General features: G+C 31.4%; 1 protein-coding gene across 3 annotated transcripts in view; it reads right to left on the bottom strand.

Moving 5' to 3' along the window:
* The window catches only part of Sema3a (semaphorin 3A), a 445,988-nt gene that overhangs the window by 134,033 nt on the left and 293,671 nt on the right, over nt 1-18,284 (bottom strand). For all 3 annotated transcript variants that reach the window (XM_046464206.2, XM_046464207.2, XM_058585486.1), the window contains 2 exons: nt 12,372-12,529; nt 7,743-7,805 (listed from right to left, as the gene is read on the bottom strand). In XM_046464206.2, the coding sequence (XP_046320162.1) occupies nt 7,743-7,805; nt 12,372-12,529 (221 nt within the window). The remainder of the gene's footprint in view (nt 1-7,742; nt 7,806-12,371; nt 12,530-18,284) is intronic.

The raw sequence follows: 18,284 nt of genomic DNA, 5'->3' as shown, positions 1-18,284 counted from the left end.
GCCTGTAATCCCAGCGACTAGGGAGACTGAAGCAGGAGAATTGCAAGTTCAAGACCAGCCTCAGCATATCAGTGAGGCCTAAGGTCTTGTCTGAAAATAAAACATAAAAAAAAGAGCTTGGGATATGGTTCCGTGGTTAAGTGACACTGGGTTTAATCTCCAGTACAACAAACAACAAACAAACAAACAAAAAACAACAAAGAATATTCTGCTCTTAAAACACAAAAATTAAAATGAACTTAATATTCTTAGTCCCTGGAAATATTGTCAAGTTTTTAGAGGTACCAAAATTTTTGAACTCTATTGTCCTTACCATCTCTAAAAAAGCAATAAATAGATATATATTAAAATTAAAGGATTCAAAACATGAATGTTTTATGATCATCTGGGAACATGAGAAAGATGATATTTTACTGCTACTCTTTTGAATGAATTAAAGAAAAACAGTGCAAAGTTGACCACAGTCTTAGTCATCTTGAGACCAAGTATATCATCTCTAAGGTGAATATTCCCAGAGTCAGGTTAGATCTATGATAGAATGGTCAGTGTACCCTCAGAAGTAAATAGAAATCCATGCATGAAGATTATAAAGCATGTAAAGAAGAAGAATAAGAATGGTGGTTTTAGAAGCTACACATCAGTGGGACTTAGAAGCACTTGTTTTCTATGAAGTTAGAGACATTAGCCAAAACCCTTTTCTCAGAGGAACTATCCAAATTATACTAGAGAGCCTCACAGACATAAAATGCTTACTATATTCTGAAAGTATGTACCCTGATGATGGGTGAATTATGGTATCCAATCAAGTCCAAACAACTTGCTAACCAATGCCAAATACTTGACCTTAATTTCAGCCATTTAAGAGTGGAATTGAAATTTCTAATAAAAAGGGAACACATGTCAAAAATCTTCAAACCTCTTGAAAACTTCTATTTCAAATGCTAGCCTTACTTTTCAAGTAAAGAATTTAAGTATTTTTAAATTGTCATTGTAAACAAAGCATAATTACAAAATATTAAGTTTATGTAACTATTATAATAATTACATCTCATTTTGCATTAGTAAAATATAGGACTAAAATATAGTGTCTGAAATGAGTTTAATGGCAAAGTTTCATTTGCCATGCATCTTAGCTACCTAACACTCAAAACTGGTGCATTTACTTATTTTGACAAGAAGTATGTGTCTATAACCAAATATTAGTCACTTAAATCAGCTTATAAAGGAAAATGCATTTAGAACAATATCAGATATGTAGTAAGCTCTCAGTGTTTGCTATCATAATTATTACCTCTGAATACTGAATTTAAACTGTAAGAACCTGACATTTGCTCCCAAAGAGAAATGCACATACACGAGGCATAGGAATGTAAAAATCTGTACTTATTTCTGTGACATTCAATAAGACAAAGTTTTGCTGCCTGTCATCAAGTCAGTTATCTGTATAATTTAAGTACCATCAAATTTCATCATGGAAACATTTAAAAAATAATAAACTGACCATAACCTTTCATTTCTGATATCATCTAGAATGCCTACAAAATTTATACAATTAATATTGTCAAGAACTGTAAAGGGTCTGCAAATTTACCCTATTTGTAAGATAATGGAGTTAGTCTGCCATGGTTTCACAGATACTGGCAAAAGATATGTGGCTCCTGAGCCAAAGATAAAGGACTTCATTACTCACAGAAATAGCAGTAGCCAGGATATCAGCATTTGTTGTGCAATTCCCAATGGGCACTGAGGAGAGGGCCAGATGACATCTGCATATGCAGTGAGCTGCATTATAGAGGAGGAACCATGGTTGAGCAAACCTGATTATTTTTAAATGGGAATGGCATGCTGGCTTTTAGATCTTGAGGGAGATATTGTGTTCTCTGTACTGGACAGTAAGCATACCTGCCCTTTGCTCCTGAGGAAGACACTATCTTTACTTCCCAAGATGATTTGAAGAGCAGCTTTTTGCTTCAGAGGGAGACAGAGTTTTCCAATGTTCCTAATTGTATAATCATCCTTAAAAAACAGTCTGTAACGAAGGCAGTCACTTCTCATAAGATGTGGTAAAGTGTGAGACAACTATACATAAGAATTTTGAGGTTTAAGGAAACCTTAGAATTTTTGCAGACACCCATATTAGAAGGCAGTTCTAACTAATCATTTAATACATTTTTATTATGACCTAAGGTGCCTAAAATAAAATAAAAAATTAAGTGGATGTTAACTTTGACCTTTGAAAAAGTAATTGAAATTCAAGTGTTGGCACGTGCAGTTTGGAATGTACTGCAATTTAAGATGTGCATGTGTAGCTTCAAATTCTCAATTGCATTACTTGGCAAATATTAGTGCTGCTGAGGTCCTGCAATTTGATCTGTGATAAACTTGATAGACATGTTAAAATATATCATAGCATCAAAACATGTATAACAGCTAAGGAAAAAAAATATAAATCCTGTGGAATTTCCAAAAAAGTCCTAAAGTTCAGGTGCATGATACTACACTTTGAAATGTATCCAGGAATAGGAATGTTATGAGAATCTGCTTTTTTTTTTGGTTCCTCTCAGATGGTTGAAATTTTGATTTCCAATGATGTTCAAAATATTTCTAGCAGTCATACGGTTGCCATTTGGTTTTATTGAAACTTAGTGCAAAGAGAGATGGTTTAGTAGGATAAACAAAGAGGATTCAGAGAGCTATTGATTCAAAACAGATTCTTTTACCAGCTTAGCATGAATTCAGTTTTCATTTGCAAAACAGGGTCAAGAAGTTAATCCATCAATAGAAATGTTATTGTGAATAACTAAGTGGATTTTATGCCCCAGGAACATATCAAAAATGAGAGTAAAGGTGGAGAGCAGCAGTCAGATTTAAATATATGGGTTGCATTTATCTCATTATTCAGGATTTCTTTCCAATAGTATTACATATTACATATTTTTTCAAGTAAATCTTAAGAAACAGAAATGGAAAAGTTCATGAGCATTTTATTCTTCTAATAATAGAAATGCTACAGCAATATTAATGTTTAGAACATACAACAACAGGAAAATAAAGGCATATTAATAGGATATGTTTTCTATCCTGTATATTCACTTCAAAAGAAAAAATATATTTAGATTACTGTTGTTTAAAATGTCATTACCAGTATACACACATCTACACACGTCTCTGAATATTTGTGTGGCTATGTATACATACACACACATACATAATAAAAAAATGAATGTCATATATGCTGTTTACTTTGTGCATTTGTATGTGTGTGCACCATATATATGTGTTTCAAGCTGCAGAAACCATGTCACCACAAAGTTCATTCTTTATGAATAGTTGCCCCAATTGCAGCTGTTGACTTAATGTTGCCCCAATTGCAGTTGCTGACATATGTTTAATGCAAAACTGAGGATGGGTTGGACCTTCCCAGATGGATGGAAGAATGAGGAGAGGGAATACTTTTACATATGATACTGTATGCAGTTACACAGGGACTATGTAGTTTCAGTCCAGTGGCCTCTCCCCACTTCCCCATGACCATGCAATCCTTGTATATGAATAAAACATTCCCTCCACCAAATCTGAGAAAAACTCATTCCCAAGGTGGATAACATTAGCTGGTGTCTTTGCCCAACTTTTCCTGTTGTATCCTTGGTCTAAATTGAGTGCTGAGAAGATACCACTTTCCCTAGAATGATTTATTGAAAGGCACTTTATTTCCAAAGAAATTTTTGAAGAAACATCAGGTAAGTGATAAACCCATACTTTAGAAACCAGAGAGAGCACACAAGGAGGTTGTTACTTCACTTTTCTATGAATGTTCAGGTCGGTTCTTATTTTGATTATGATTCTACTTTGGAGTCTCAATGGCTGGAAAACCCACTCAAGCCTCATTCTTGTGGTTTCCAGCATCACAAGGGCTCTTTGAAAGGAATTATTATCCATAAATCCCAGCTGACTGGTATTTACTCAAGATGCAGTGCAGAATTCCCATCAAACTGTCTGTCACTTCACAAATCAGGTGTTGAATGAAAAAAGTTCTTTCCCCTTAATCTATCTTTCAAATTGTTTATATAAATTATTGTTAAAATATTAGTGATATTTACCTTCTATGTTTATCAAAGAAAAATTCTATGAATCCCAGGAAGTCATGTGTTAATAAAATCATATGTAAAGAAAGAAAGAGGAAAAAAATGCATCTATAAATGAAAGTCAAAGAGCAACCAAAGAATGCCATGCATCTTATTTTGAATGCAATGACTATATAAATCAAGGTAATACTTAAATGACGTTGCCTTGTAACTAAAGTGAACTTCAATCAAATGTATTCTGAATGCAGAAAATATATATTCAATAATTTGGAAATGAAAAGCAGTATTAAGGGATCAAAATGAGTTACCAAAAAATAGTATATAGAAATATAATTAAGTGTTAATTAGAACTAGATGAAAATACATTTTTTGAAATAAAATATGTCAAAACTATTTTGTTTTCATTTCATTAAATAAGTATTATGAAGATAATTCCAAATGCACAATTGAACTTATTTAATGCAGAATGTATAAGAATACCAAAAAGCACACATATTTTATAATGCTAATTAGTTTACATTTGAAAAGATTACTTAGGGTAATCATGATTGAACATTTAAAAAATAATCTCTTTCAAAGCACTTATCTCTACTGTAGAGTATGGCATATGACATACTCTATAGTAGAGATACGTTTTTTGAGAATCTTTGTAATAAGATGCTATGACATGCCCAGTTCAGTCTGGCGCATACCTGTAATCCCAGGGGCTCTGGAGGCTGAGGCAGGAGCATAGCGAGTCCAAAGCTAGCCTCAGCAAAAGCTAGGCACAAAGCAACTCAGTGAGAACTTGTCTCTAAATACAAAATAGGGCTGGGGATGTGGCTCAGTGGTTGAGTGTCCCTGAGTTCAATCCATCCCCCGTAAAAAGATAGTATGACATGATCAGATGTCACTTATGCAATGTATCAGATTTACTAAACTCCATGTGTCTTAGTTCCTTTTGATTTAGTTCCCTAAAATCTGTAGGCATTTTCAATAAGCCTGGAAAATACAGTAAAGTTGTCCTTCTTTTTAGAGAAGAAATTTCTAAATTCACGATTATGTTAACTGTGGGGCACTGTGAGATCACGAGTTTATTACAGCTGCTGAAATTTCATCAATAATGTTTTTACTTAAACTTTGTGCACATAACTCTATCACATATACCAATAACACTAATTGTTAATAATTTATCATTGATATTATTAATAGTTAATATCACAGTCTTGAAATAATTTCACTTGTATTTCTTTTATAAGAACTCTGAGAGCTGGTTATTATTAGTATTACACTTTTGATGATCCACAAAGGGAAGATATCTGTTCAGTTCTCTATTATATATCATGTAATAGGCACATTCAAATGAAAATATTCCAACTAACAATAAAAACAACACAAGGGCACAGGAAGTGTGCCTAGTTTTTTATCCTAACTTCTACCATAATACCCAAAATGTACAACATCTTTTAATGAAATGCTAATTTTGAATTATTTTATTTCCCAATCAAGAATATGGGGGTAACTATACCCACCTCATAAAACTGTTGTTAAAATAACATCTGCAAAATCCTTTGTAAATTACTGTAGTGCTTGGTACCAGAAAGCATCTTAATTTTCTTAGTAATTTTCTCCTTATCTTTTATACATTAATAAAAATCTAGAAGTCTGCATTTTTTAAAAATAATAACCATATACAGGTAAGATAATCATTTCTATTCATCCTCAGTTATTGTACTGAAAAGTTTCAATGTAATTTATTAATGATAAGTGTGGCCTTTTAATGCTAGTAAGTTTTTATTTATGGAGTTATGCATTTTGATCTTACATTTGTGAAGTGTTTTTATCCCTAATAATTAGTACAATACCTATTAAAACTTGCTCCCATAGTCATATAATGTATCTTGTTCCATTTAATGGATGGGAAATTTAAGCCCAAAGAAAGTTAAAATAATTTCTCAGGACATTTAATGAGTCAGAAAGAGTACTGCAGTAAAATTCTCAGCATTTCTGGACTCCTACTTCTTTGTTTTTTTCTGAGTAGAAAATAAGTCCTTTACAAAAGTCTCAACATATGTATCAGTTTGGGAGAGTAAAAGTTTGAAAAAAAATTTTTTTTTGGTCTACATGAATGATCAAGGTATGGAGTGACTTACATTGGTTGACTCTCACTGACCTAACTCTAGTCGAGCTCCCCTAAACTGTTTTCTGTAGGGTTTCTGAATTCATCTCTGCTTAGTTTTGATTTTAGCAAGAATCCTGCTGGTTAATTTAGAAAAAGTCCCCCTCTGTTGATATCTGATCAAATTCACCATTGGCATTACCCAACCCGGTCTGCCTTTAGCAATAATCTTGTCAAATCAGTTTAGCCAGAATTCCCCTTACTCCTGAAGTTTCCTCCCAGTAATTTTCCATCCACTGACCCCACCTTGCTTCATGACTGCACTGCCTATCTTTGTATTCTGCCTATTTTTGTATTCAGATTGGAGCCCATTTTTACTCTCAACCTACAAAATTCCACTACAGCAGTCCTGAAAAAAGGCTGCTTTACTATTTTAAATTAACATCATGAATCATTTTTAACATATACCTATATTTAATATATAATTTTCAAGGATGACTTTCCCATATTTGTTAACATTTAGGTGGATCAAGGATGGGGACTACCTATGCTTTTTGCTCCTTAATCTACTTTAAGTCACCAGTGGCCAACATTGCTAATAAATTGAGGCATTCTTTTCCTATGAACTCAGATCCTCCCTTTACATCCTTCGAAACCTAAATATCAATTTAGGCAGCTGCTACAAATCAGTCAAGTTGTCCCTTGATAATAATAATATATCTATACAAAACGGAGGTCGGTGTTTCTTTAGGCAACACACAGTATAAGTTCCTTCTAAATGTCAATGCTTTAAAATAGACAAAACTTTAAAACTTATTTCTTTGTGTTTTAGACATTCCAAAGGATTGATTAAAAAAATTATATTTTTCCATTTCTGTAATTTATTTTAATCCATTGAAGTGATTATAACTATTTTCCATGATTTGTGTAGACACTTGGCTAAAGCCCAAGTCAGTGCCCATTTAATTTTACTAACAAAGTTTACCTTTTTACAATGGTAAAACCATCATAGGGGTTGCATATTATTCACCTTTGGCTCTACAGTGTCCAGGAAAAGGCCATTTTGTATGTAAATATTTGTATTTAAATATTGTATGTAAAAAGTTACATACAATATTTATTTATAAATCAATATTTATTGTAAAAATGAGAGGAAGAAAGAAAAAGAATGGAACACAAAGAAAAAGGGGTAACTAAATCATGATAATTCAGATGTGGAAACAATATCATTTAAGATAAATTATAGAATAACTAACATATGTGAATCAACCTGCAGAAAGAAGTTAACTTATTTAATATAAGTATATCTGCTAAAATTGCATTTTACTAGTATCCTTTGCATATATAAATCATCAAAGGGACAGTAGTTTTCTTTACGGAGGAATGTTGTTATTGTTTACTCATTTTCTTTCAAAAACTATCAATGCTTCCCAAATCGTATTCTTTTATTCCTTGAGTGATTAAGCCCATAAGTACAGTATGATGTTTAATAGAACACAGAATAAAAATAGAGTAATACATTACTTAGGAAATTAATGATTTAGTAGATTAATGCTTACCAGGATGTCTTTCCCAGCCCACTTGCATTCATCTCTTCGGGTATAAGATACTGGCCACACAATCTAAGGATAGAGAAGAAACATTATTTTGTGCCAATTAAGTTCTCTGAGAGATCTAACATTGCATAATATTTTGGATGAGGTTGGGGGAACTAAGGTAAAGAAATTTCCACAAAACATTATGTGATAGGAAATTTTCAGTTTAGACATTCTAATATCAGTTAATTGGTTAATCATTTTCTGTCTACCCATTACCTTTGTTGTTCATGAAAGTTGAATAAGACAAATGAATGCAGTCAATACATTTGAACAGTACACAGTGGAAAGAATGGTCTCACAGATTGGGAGAGTAAGAAAATCCTAGGGATGTGAGAATCTACAGAAAGGTAAAAATCAACACAGAATATGGCACATACTCCTCTAAGTTGGTCAGTATTTATCAGGAAATAGTGATTTTAAAATTTTAACATTGGGGTGCCCTGGATCTATTTTTTTGATCCAAATCTCAGGATGACATGCTAGAATGGGAATTCAAAGTGTGTGAAATCCCATTTTACAAAAGAATCTTTTTCTTCTTCTTTTTCTTTTGGAAAGAGAAAATGTTTAAGAGTAGAACTGTATATTTTTGGAATATGAAGTTGGAACTGTAGAAGAAAAAAAAATTACCCTCCCACTATGGGCTAAACTTAGACTAGTTGAGGAATAATTGTATTTTCATCTCTAATATTTGCTTTTTATCTGTTCAAAGTTTACATATTTTGTGAATATGGTCACAGTGGCAGATGAGCCAAATGTTACTGGTGACTTGGACAGTTGCATATATTTTTCTCCATGATAATAACCCGAATGCACTCATCTAAATTTTAATACAGAATTTTCCAGATCCCCTGAGTAATTCCAGTGAATCTATCTGTATTGGGCAGAACAATTTAATATTCACTTATTCATCTTTCTCTTCTAGTACTATTAGTGAATTGCAAAGAAAAAAATGTCATATGTAAAAGAAAAATCCAGAGACAGTGGCCGTTAATCATTCATGTCTGCTGGAAAGTTTTTAGCCTCAAAATGACTGATTACCATTCATTTGGAAACCTCCAGATAATTCAATTTATATGGTCACACACATGGGCAAAGGTTGTGATATTCAATCTGGGGAATTAAAAACCAAAATACAACACATTTATAAGCAAGAATTTGGGCCATATTGAAACAGAACATGATGACTTGATAAACACATTTCAGTAACATGACACAAATATAAAAGACCTAGAAATTATTGAGTATGCATTCATTTTTACCATTAAGCTCTTAATTTGCATATTCTTTTTATGTACTTTTCACATATGTCTGCATGTCTAAATTAAAACTGTCATCTGACTTGTTCTACAAGATTTTTACAAAGTAGTCATAATAAAAATATTCAGGAACAGTAAATGTATCATCCTTACAATTAGCATTTTTCTGACTCCTGAAATTCTAGAGTGTTTGCTGGACAGTCTCATTACACAGTTCTAATCTTCCAATTGGCTCTGCAGAGGTCAGATGATCTCTTCTTACAGTTTACACGGAGGAGATAAAATATAAATTTCTCTAGGGTACAACAGTAATATTATATCAGAGCTGTCTTTTGACAGATTTACTTTCCAGATAAATTATGTTAAAATCACAGATTATTAAACATATATATGTTTATATATGCAAATATATGTATTTATTTAAAAAGACAATCTGTTTTCTCATAATTCCTAGCTTTTGAGTGTTTGTTATTGAGATAATATAGAACTTATTTTGTGGTTTCACTGTTATGTCAAATATTAATAAAATAATTTTCATATTCATGCTATGTTCTTTTTGTTCCTTTGCCCCCAAACTTTTAATTTACCTAACATTGTCTAAATTTCTTACCCTTCTAATCAGAATGTTTTGTGATATATTTTGCAGTTGTTCTTATTTTTTTTATGATTCCATGCTTCTATTCATGTCCATCTTTACTCATGATTTTTTTTCTTTCTTCTTTTTTCAGTGTTTGAGATTGATCCCCAGGGTCTCATGTATGCCAAGCAAGTACTCTACCACCAAGTTCCAACCTCTGCCCCCTTACTTATGATCTTTAGTAAATATGTATGCCTTAGAGAGATTGTGCTTTTTACTAAGGTAAATAACTTCCATGGCTCTTCCAAAGCTGAGAATGTGTTTTCGCCTCTAAGAGGAGGGATTGGCCCAATATTTACCTTTATGCTCACTCATCTTATCTTTACTATTACCTTGTAAAGTCATCAAGAAGAAGAATTATTTATAACCTGCATAGTCATAAATTTACTCTTATAAAGTTTATCACAAGAGTGAATGTTTACAAAAAAGTTGCTAAATATCTATACATAGGTTTAAAAAATTATTTAAAAAATAAATAAACATACCAAACATAAATAAACAGATATAAACACTTAAGTAAATTGAGTTTATTCTTTTAAACAAAATATAAAAATAAAACAGATTATTAAAATTAATAATCTGTTTTAAATGGGATGTTTTAAAACTAGAAAAATGTCTTCTCTTTTTAGCATGATATTTTTAAACTCAAGGGTAAGAATTATAACAAAAATACTAAGATAATAGGCAATTCACTTAATTTTAAACTAATTCATAACACATACATATTTATTACAATACCAGTTGGTAGGAATTACTATAATATATATGAGATATATATATATATATATATATATATATAATATTTGTAATATATATGATTGTATAACTATAATATATATGATATATATATATGTATATATATAATATTTGTAATATGCATGCTAGGTGTACAAGTGACTCTAGGAGTTGTTTCAGTTATAAAATTGTACATTTTTATGATAACTTGGTACCTTTCAGTTTAGAAACATTTAACACATAAGCCAAATTTAGAATATTTATCCAAATAAAAATGTTAAACACATGAAACATATAGTGTAAGGTGATCTGTGCTTATATACTATCCATCCATGTATATATTTAAGTATATCAGTTTTACAAAATAATAGAAACAATACTGACAAGTTTAACTGTTACAATTTCCTAAAATTAAAATGTCAGATTTTTCTTAATCATTCTATGTTTTGATTTCATTTCATAAAGAGCAATTTCTGTGTGATAATACAACAATAAAAAGTATTTTGTGAGATTTTTGAAAGATTAATGCAAGCATTTTTATCATTTTGGAAAAACAAATGAATAGCAATTTTCTTAGATAATAGATAATCTTAAGTATGTATTACTATCATCTGAGGAGGCTTAGAAATCAATCAACTTGAAAAATCAGAAAAAAAATGCCAAGAGTGATTTTTAAATGCCATATCATATGCCCACACACACATCTGTGTGTTTATGTGTGTTTCTTTTTATAAAACTACATATAATGAGTCAAACCTCTTTATGAATATGATCAGAATGTTAATGTTTGGGTAACAGAAGAAAATGGAACAGTCTTAGTTTAACGCTATTTATTAATGAATAGTCACCTAACTCCTAATGAATTTCAAACTAAATTTATATTTGAATATAAGCCTCTATTTTGTACCAAAAGCAGCATTCTCCAATGAGAACATAAACTTTTTACAATTTAGGGACTTTTTGAAAGTTACTATCCAATCTGTTACAGTTTCTGAGTAGTCAAGGCACACATCTCTAAAGCCCTCCATGTTAAGAAGCAAAACGAATACACATTGATGCTGACATGTATGTGTTATGGTTCTCATGAAAAATATTTCATAAAGACCTATGTTCCTAAGGGAAATAAGACTGGAAGAACTGACTACCTAAAAATAGTTAATTTAGAGTGTCACATGTAAATTTAATAGCATAATTTCTACTAGATTATAAATCCATGCTTATTTTTCAACCTGTATAGCTTATATATAAGAAAAAAATACTAAAAGAAATAAGTATAAATTGGTTTCTTGCTGATGTATAAATGTTCACATTGGCAAAAATCTGACATCTTGAAAATTGATCTTTTCCTTTCTTTTTCTTTTTCTTTTTTTTTAAGACTGATCTTCTAAATCATTTTGTTTAAAATGCCAGATAGTACCTTTAGTATATCTTAGACTTTGCGGGTCAGATTATTTCTGTCACAACTACTCATCTGTGCTGTTTTAGCATGAAAGCTGATATAGAACATATGTAAACTAATGAGAATCCCTGTGTTCCAATAAAACTTTATTTTCAAACATTGGTGGCACATATGATTATGCATGTGAGGAATTGTTTGATGAATCTTGCATTTGCTGGTAATATAGAGAAATGTATAAATACAATACATATACATAATGCATGAAATCAGTAATGATGTATTTTTAATCAGTTATTTAATTTATTGCAGGAAAAATATATAATTATTGTTGAATTAGCTAAAGTTAAGTATTTTTTATAATGATCTATGCTTTCTTCATTGATGATGTTTATGACTTACTGCATCCATTGATTTGATATTGTCATTAATTTTTTTGCATCTAAAATAATAAAGTATTCATTTAAAACAGTTTTCTATAAGTTGTCATATTTAATAGCTAGAAAATTCTATATATCTTAAGATGTTTCACAAGAACTACAGTGTACATATTAAAATGAAGATACCTTTTGAAAATCCTTGATATTAACCAGGTTGAATGAAAATATGTGATCCTTTGCTCCAACATACAGCCTACTCCGTTCCTCATCCAAAAGGAAGGTATGATAACTGGAGCTGTTGGCCAAGCCATTGAAAGTGATCACATTGTTGGATTCCAACATTTCTGCAAGGTAACAAAGCAAAACATTGGGTGTTAATGTGAGATCCTACATGAGCAGAAGCTATTGGTACATGGTAATCTGACTACTGTCTGCTGTCATGATCAACCAGTGGCTACTCTTCATGGTATTAAGAAATACACAGAAACTAAACTTTTTTCATTTCATTGAAATGTGGTTATGGTCATCAGTTTGCTGATTTCATATTCAAGATGACACACTATTAGTACAAAGAGAGAGAAAGAACTTGTCTATACAAGCTCATTTAGTGGAATCAATTCACAGGTAGTAATGGATCAGAATAGTCAATATTATATATAAACTTCCATAATTTTATGAAGACTTGCTTACATGGTTTTATTTGTTCCAAGCTAATAGATTGAAGAGTAAGTATAGGGGCCAACAGGGCAGAGGGAATGTGTAGAAAACATAAAACTTAATCTCCTAGGTTGTTTCAGGTCTCTTTTTATTGAGATATTTTAATATGTCTTTTGGATCATTATGTCATTATTTTCACCATCTATATTTTTCAAAACTATTCCCTGAATTAATACCTCAGGTTTTTCCAGTACATAGTAGGAACCCTTTATCAGAATTCACAAAATGTAGAATTTCTTTCAAAGAGAGAAAGTAACAATGCAGACCCTTTCTCTGTCCTAGCCCTATACCCAGGAAACATGTGATACATGTTTACATTCATGTGATACATTGCCTTGCTTTATCTCTCTCTCTTAATGACTTCCATCATGTTATCCAAAATATGATTTCAATAGAGGTTAAAGTTCAAGAGAGCTTAATGTTCCTTAACTTAGTATTGGCAGTCAAGTCAAGGCCATTCCAATTTAGACCTAAGACCAGTGTTTCTTAGCTTCATGTCCTTTGTCAAGCAGGAAAACATACTTTGTAGTTGTACACTTTTTGGCCTTTGTGCCATTACTTTTGACTCCTACAGCAACATGCTACCTGGACAAGATAACTCCTACTCTTAAAAGCTAGTTCAAGTGTAACTTCCAAGAAATTTTTATAGAGCTTCTTGTTATAGCATGTTTGAGTTAGTCTTACAACTTTACACACTGTCAAGTACTGCAATTATTCATACAAATGACTTATCTGCCAGAATTAACATTTCCTCATGTCAGGAAACATATAATTAATAGCTCATCATTTACAACTTATTTGCTTCTTTTTTTTCATATTATCAGGTCAACAATGAATGTATATCTTTTTATCTACTAATCTATCTTACAGGCAATATTGCAAGAACTGTAAACAAGTAGCTTAAAGATACATTTCTGATTTCTTCGTGAGATTTCTTTAGTATAATCTTGAGCTGACCTCACTCTCCTGTACTCTTCTCTCCCAAATAAAGGAATGAAAGAGAGAAGCAAAGAAAGAAAGGAACCAAAAAAAAAAGAGTTTTATTCATATGAGTCATTGCTGAAATGAATGAGAGCTATTAGTCTCCAGAGAAAGAATATACTACATGATATTTGAATTTAAATGGCCTTCTTTTCACTAACATCCAAATAACTGAAAAAGATCAATACTACTCAGAGTCAATATGACTGAAATTTCAAAATTCTGTGTACAGATGGAAAGGCACGGTGCTAAAGGCAGGGGTTACATAATATGTTCAGGCATTGATTGGCCAGTTAAGAAGATATATTTATCAAATAGCTGCCCTTCACACTTCCTTCAAATTGTAAAACCTACAATGGAATCTAGTACTGGAGAAGCCAAATGATATGTAGCCAGGCAAACTTAAAAAAAAAAAAATGTCAGCGTAGCCTAAATCAAGATATTTTCATAAAGATATTAAGAAATGAAAGGGGCAACTAAGATGCATGAGTGGATTTTAATAGAAATCACAATAAAACCACATATGAGAGCTCTAATCATCAAGTAGACGTTAAACAGAAATAACTACTACAGCAACAGTTTTGGGAGTCAACCCTCTATAAGCCCACACAGGAACATCATCACAGTACTTGTACCCTAGATGTGCACACCAATATGATTTCCTTAAATGCTGGAGCCTCCATTTCTAGAAAATGAGATTAATAATTTATTCATAATATATCTTCCAAGAGATAATGTTAAGGTGACATGTAAAGGGCATATAATAATTTGCATAGTATATACTCAAAGGCTACCTGTTTATATAGTAGAGGGTAAATATGAATTGTGTTTGATCTTCTTGACCAGACAGGAAATTAGGGTGTAAGTGAAGTAGACTCAATACAATATCTTTTACTTACTTTACCAAAGGTGCTTGCATGTTAACATCAATAATTTTGTATAGTAAAAGGATAAATGGAGAGGGCTAGGGTTGAGGCTCACTGGTAGAGTGCTTGCCTAGCATGTGTAAGGCACTGGGTTCGATTCTCAGCACCACATAAAAATAAATTAAGAAAACAAAGGTCCATCAACAACTGAAAACAATGGAGATTTTGTTTGATCTATATCAATTCTAAATGTAATGATATATGTTGATGATAAATATAAATGTAATATAATACTGAATATAATAAAGTATTCTTTTTTGTTTGTTACTTTGTACAACTTCAATTCTAAACAACAAAAAGAATCACTTTTATAGTATAATTTCAAACACTGAAAATACCTTTCCAATTGAAAAATATGTTATATACTGAATTTTTAAGTAAGTTTGGGCAGAATTATTGGTTTCTGTATATAGACAAATTAAATTTTGGATGGCTTATGTATGGAATCACATTAGAAACAAATTACACATTTTAAAATATTATTGCTGAACTATTTCACTAAAAAAAAAAAACAGATAATACTTTCTGGTTAACAGCTATTTTCCACTGCTTTCAAATGCACTTATTTTTATCTCTTCATTCCTTCCATTCTAATTTCAATCTAATCACAGGAACTTTCTGCACAGTTTTATAACTGAGACAGAAGTCTTTCTGAGACCCTCTTGGCAATGAGCAAGATAAACTCTGGATCGCTTCAACTATCTTACGTTTTCTTGGGCAAAAATGCTTGGGTTAAAATCAGACATCTTTTCTCTAAATCTAGTTCTCATATTCCTCATTATTCTCTTTTCCCTATTTAAATTTGTGATTTTATTTTTCCTATGTGTAGACACGTTCAGCTGCAATCAACATTAAATGGCTTCAAGTTTGAAATGACTCTTAAAAATTTTAGGTATTTCTTTTGGGGTTCTGTTATTTAAACCTTGTGATGACATAAACTTGTGATGAAACTAAAATAAATATTCAGTAATGTGAGATGCTGGTTAACATTCCTCTACCTTCTCAAAATTGCCTGTACTCATATCCAGTCAAAGAACAAAGAACAACAAAATGCTATTTAAAAAAAAATACAAATTCCCATAGAGTCAATTCAGCTATGGTGAATCCGATAAGATTAAAGCTTTTGTAAAGGTGTGAATTCTCTCTGGGTAATATTGTGGCTTTTTTTTTTTCCTGGTTGAGACATTACTTCAATTTCTATGTGCTGTGTCAGTTGTAAAGTGAAATAAATGTAAGATTATAATCAAAGATGCCATCTTAGAAAAAGCACTCTTTAATGAATAATATGTTCTTAAATTTGAAAAGTGATTAAAGAAGTATTCTGTTTATTTTAGATTTACCAAATAATTTAGAGTCATTGTACTTTGTTCAACAACAAAATGGAAGATAAATTGATTGTAAACCCAGGCAAGCAGTTGGAGCTCAATAAATATCAACCATTACCACAGGGGGAAAAAAAAATTGATTCATGTAATTTCAAATAAAAGTGTCATCCATTACAAATAGGTCACCTTCTTTTATGATAAAGTTATAAAAAACAGTCTCCTGAAAATTGTAACTCTTTTAATGATAATAATTTCTATTTAATCTAATAACAAATAGCAAAAGAAAGTATAACTAATAAGTCCTATAATGAGAATATACTACCAAATTATCATAGGAGAAAAGCTGTAATCTTTTATAACAAGTCAATTCTAATTCATTCTATTTATTTATTTATTTATATTTGTGCAGGTTTGCCCTTTCCCCTGAATTCATTATGATCTTTAATGTATATTCATTTGGGGGGGGGGGGCAAAGGAAGTCATTAGCAGCAATCACTGTCAGTACATTATTTAAGATATTGAAAATTATTTTATAAACTAATAAAATAATGTTCTTAGACATTAGAAATTTATAAAAAAAAGGTAGGAAAATTATATCAAAACCACACATGATGATTCACCTCTACATAATAAAATTGCATAGTTCCTGTGGTGTTCTGATTGTTTTTAGGATAAACAGATATTTACACAAATGATTACAGTGACTGGGTCAGATTCTAGAAAAGACAGTGAAATGAATACTGATTTCCAAGATATCTAAGACTTCTCAGATCCTGGACCTTTTTATAGTAGGATGGAGCACTCCTGTACACTTGACCTTCAAATCCAAACAATGGCCACCCTGTTCTTTATTTTTCTGACTTCCGATACCTCTCTCTATTTTTCTTCCAAGTTTTATAGTAAGAACAGTAATAGGACCTCACCAGTTGCTGGATTCAAATGAATTGTGTGTATTCATTGGTGGCTCTCAGCTTACATTCTTTTTCCATGACTTGAACTTTGTCCTTTTCATAGAACAGCTAAACATCCCTTTTAAAATTTTCAAGGCTAGGTCTATAAGATGCCAAAACATTTTGGCTAAATGATAACCACATCTTGATATTTGTAAATATTGGAAAGTTCAGTAAAGTCCAAAATTTTTTGGATCATATATTTCAGTGCTTCTTTGACCTTTTTAAAATTTCTCAGGCAAAGAAAAAAAAAATCCAAAAGTAAAACAGGCAGAGGGGCTGGGGTTGTGGCTCAGTGGTAGAGTGCTTGCCTAGTATGCATATGGCAATGGATTCGATCCTCAGCACCACATAAATATAAAATAAAGAAATAGTGTTAACCTAAAACTAAAAAATAAATATTTAAAAAAACAGGCAGAAGCACAACTTTTTGTTGCATTGTAAAAAGAAGACAACAAAATCAAGTGCTATTTACCCTCATTATTATTTTATATAAAAATGAAGCAGTATTTTATTTTACTAGGAAAATTAACAGAGAGGACAAAAAACAAAGGATAATGTTCACAGATGAATGAGTTATACAAAGGGAAAAGTCATAATATCTTCACTTTATTTTTATTTCACCAAGTAGTAATTTTAAATTTTTTTCTGTGCAGTTAGTACCTTTCCACTGGCTGGTGTTTGGCAAGTACTGCCCTAATACAAACTGTGCAATTGACAAATTACACTCTTACCATTTTGGGCCAACGGACCATGTCATGCGTAGATAGAGTCATATGAGTGTTTTTATTTATTTATCTTTATGCTTTTATTTATTTAGTCATGCTAAGAATATTCTCTCAATTTCAATTTACAAATTTGGGTAAGTATTGCATGAATATATTTAGAAAGATAATTTATCTTTTGATTTCAATAGAAGTAACCCCTAAAATATGCATAAAGTTCACCCATTCTCAACTGAAGATAACTGACTTATCTTTTTGCATTTGCTGGTGGGCTTATCTCTAATGTCTCTATTCCATCAATCTTATGCCAGGACTCTCTTCCACTATTTTTTTTTTTTTTGTAGTTTATGTGAATAATCAACTTTTTGACTTAGACTCCCTAATCTAGGTATGACTTGCCCACACTTGAGCTTTGGCTGAGTACAGGTCCATTCCTAGCCTAACCACAGTTTCTCCACTTTTAGACCTCATACAA

This window comes from Marmota monax, unplaced genomic scaffold (assembly GCF_021218885.2).
Source record: "Marmota monax isolate L192 unplaced genomic scaffold, Marmota_monax_Labrador192_F-V1.1 WCK01_AAM20220418_F8-fsc00065, whole genome shotgun sequence".
In the NCBI taxonomy this organism is placed as follows: domain Eukaryota; kingdom Metazoa; phylum Chordata; class Mammalia; order Rodentia; family Sciuridae; genus Marmota; species Marmota monax.
This window is presented reverse-complemented; position numbering and strand designations above follow the sequence as displayed.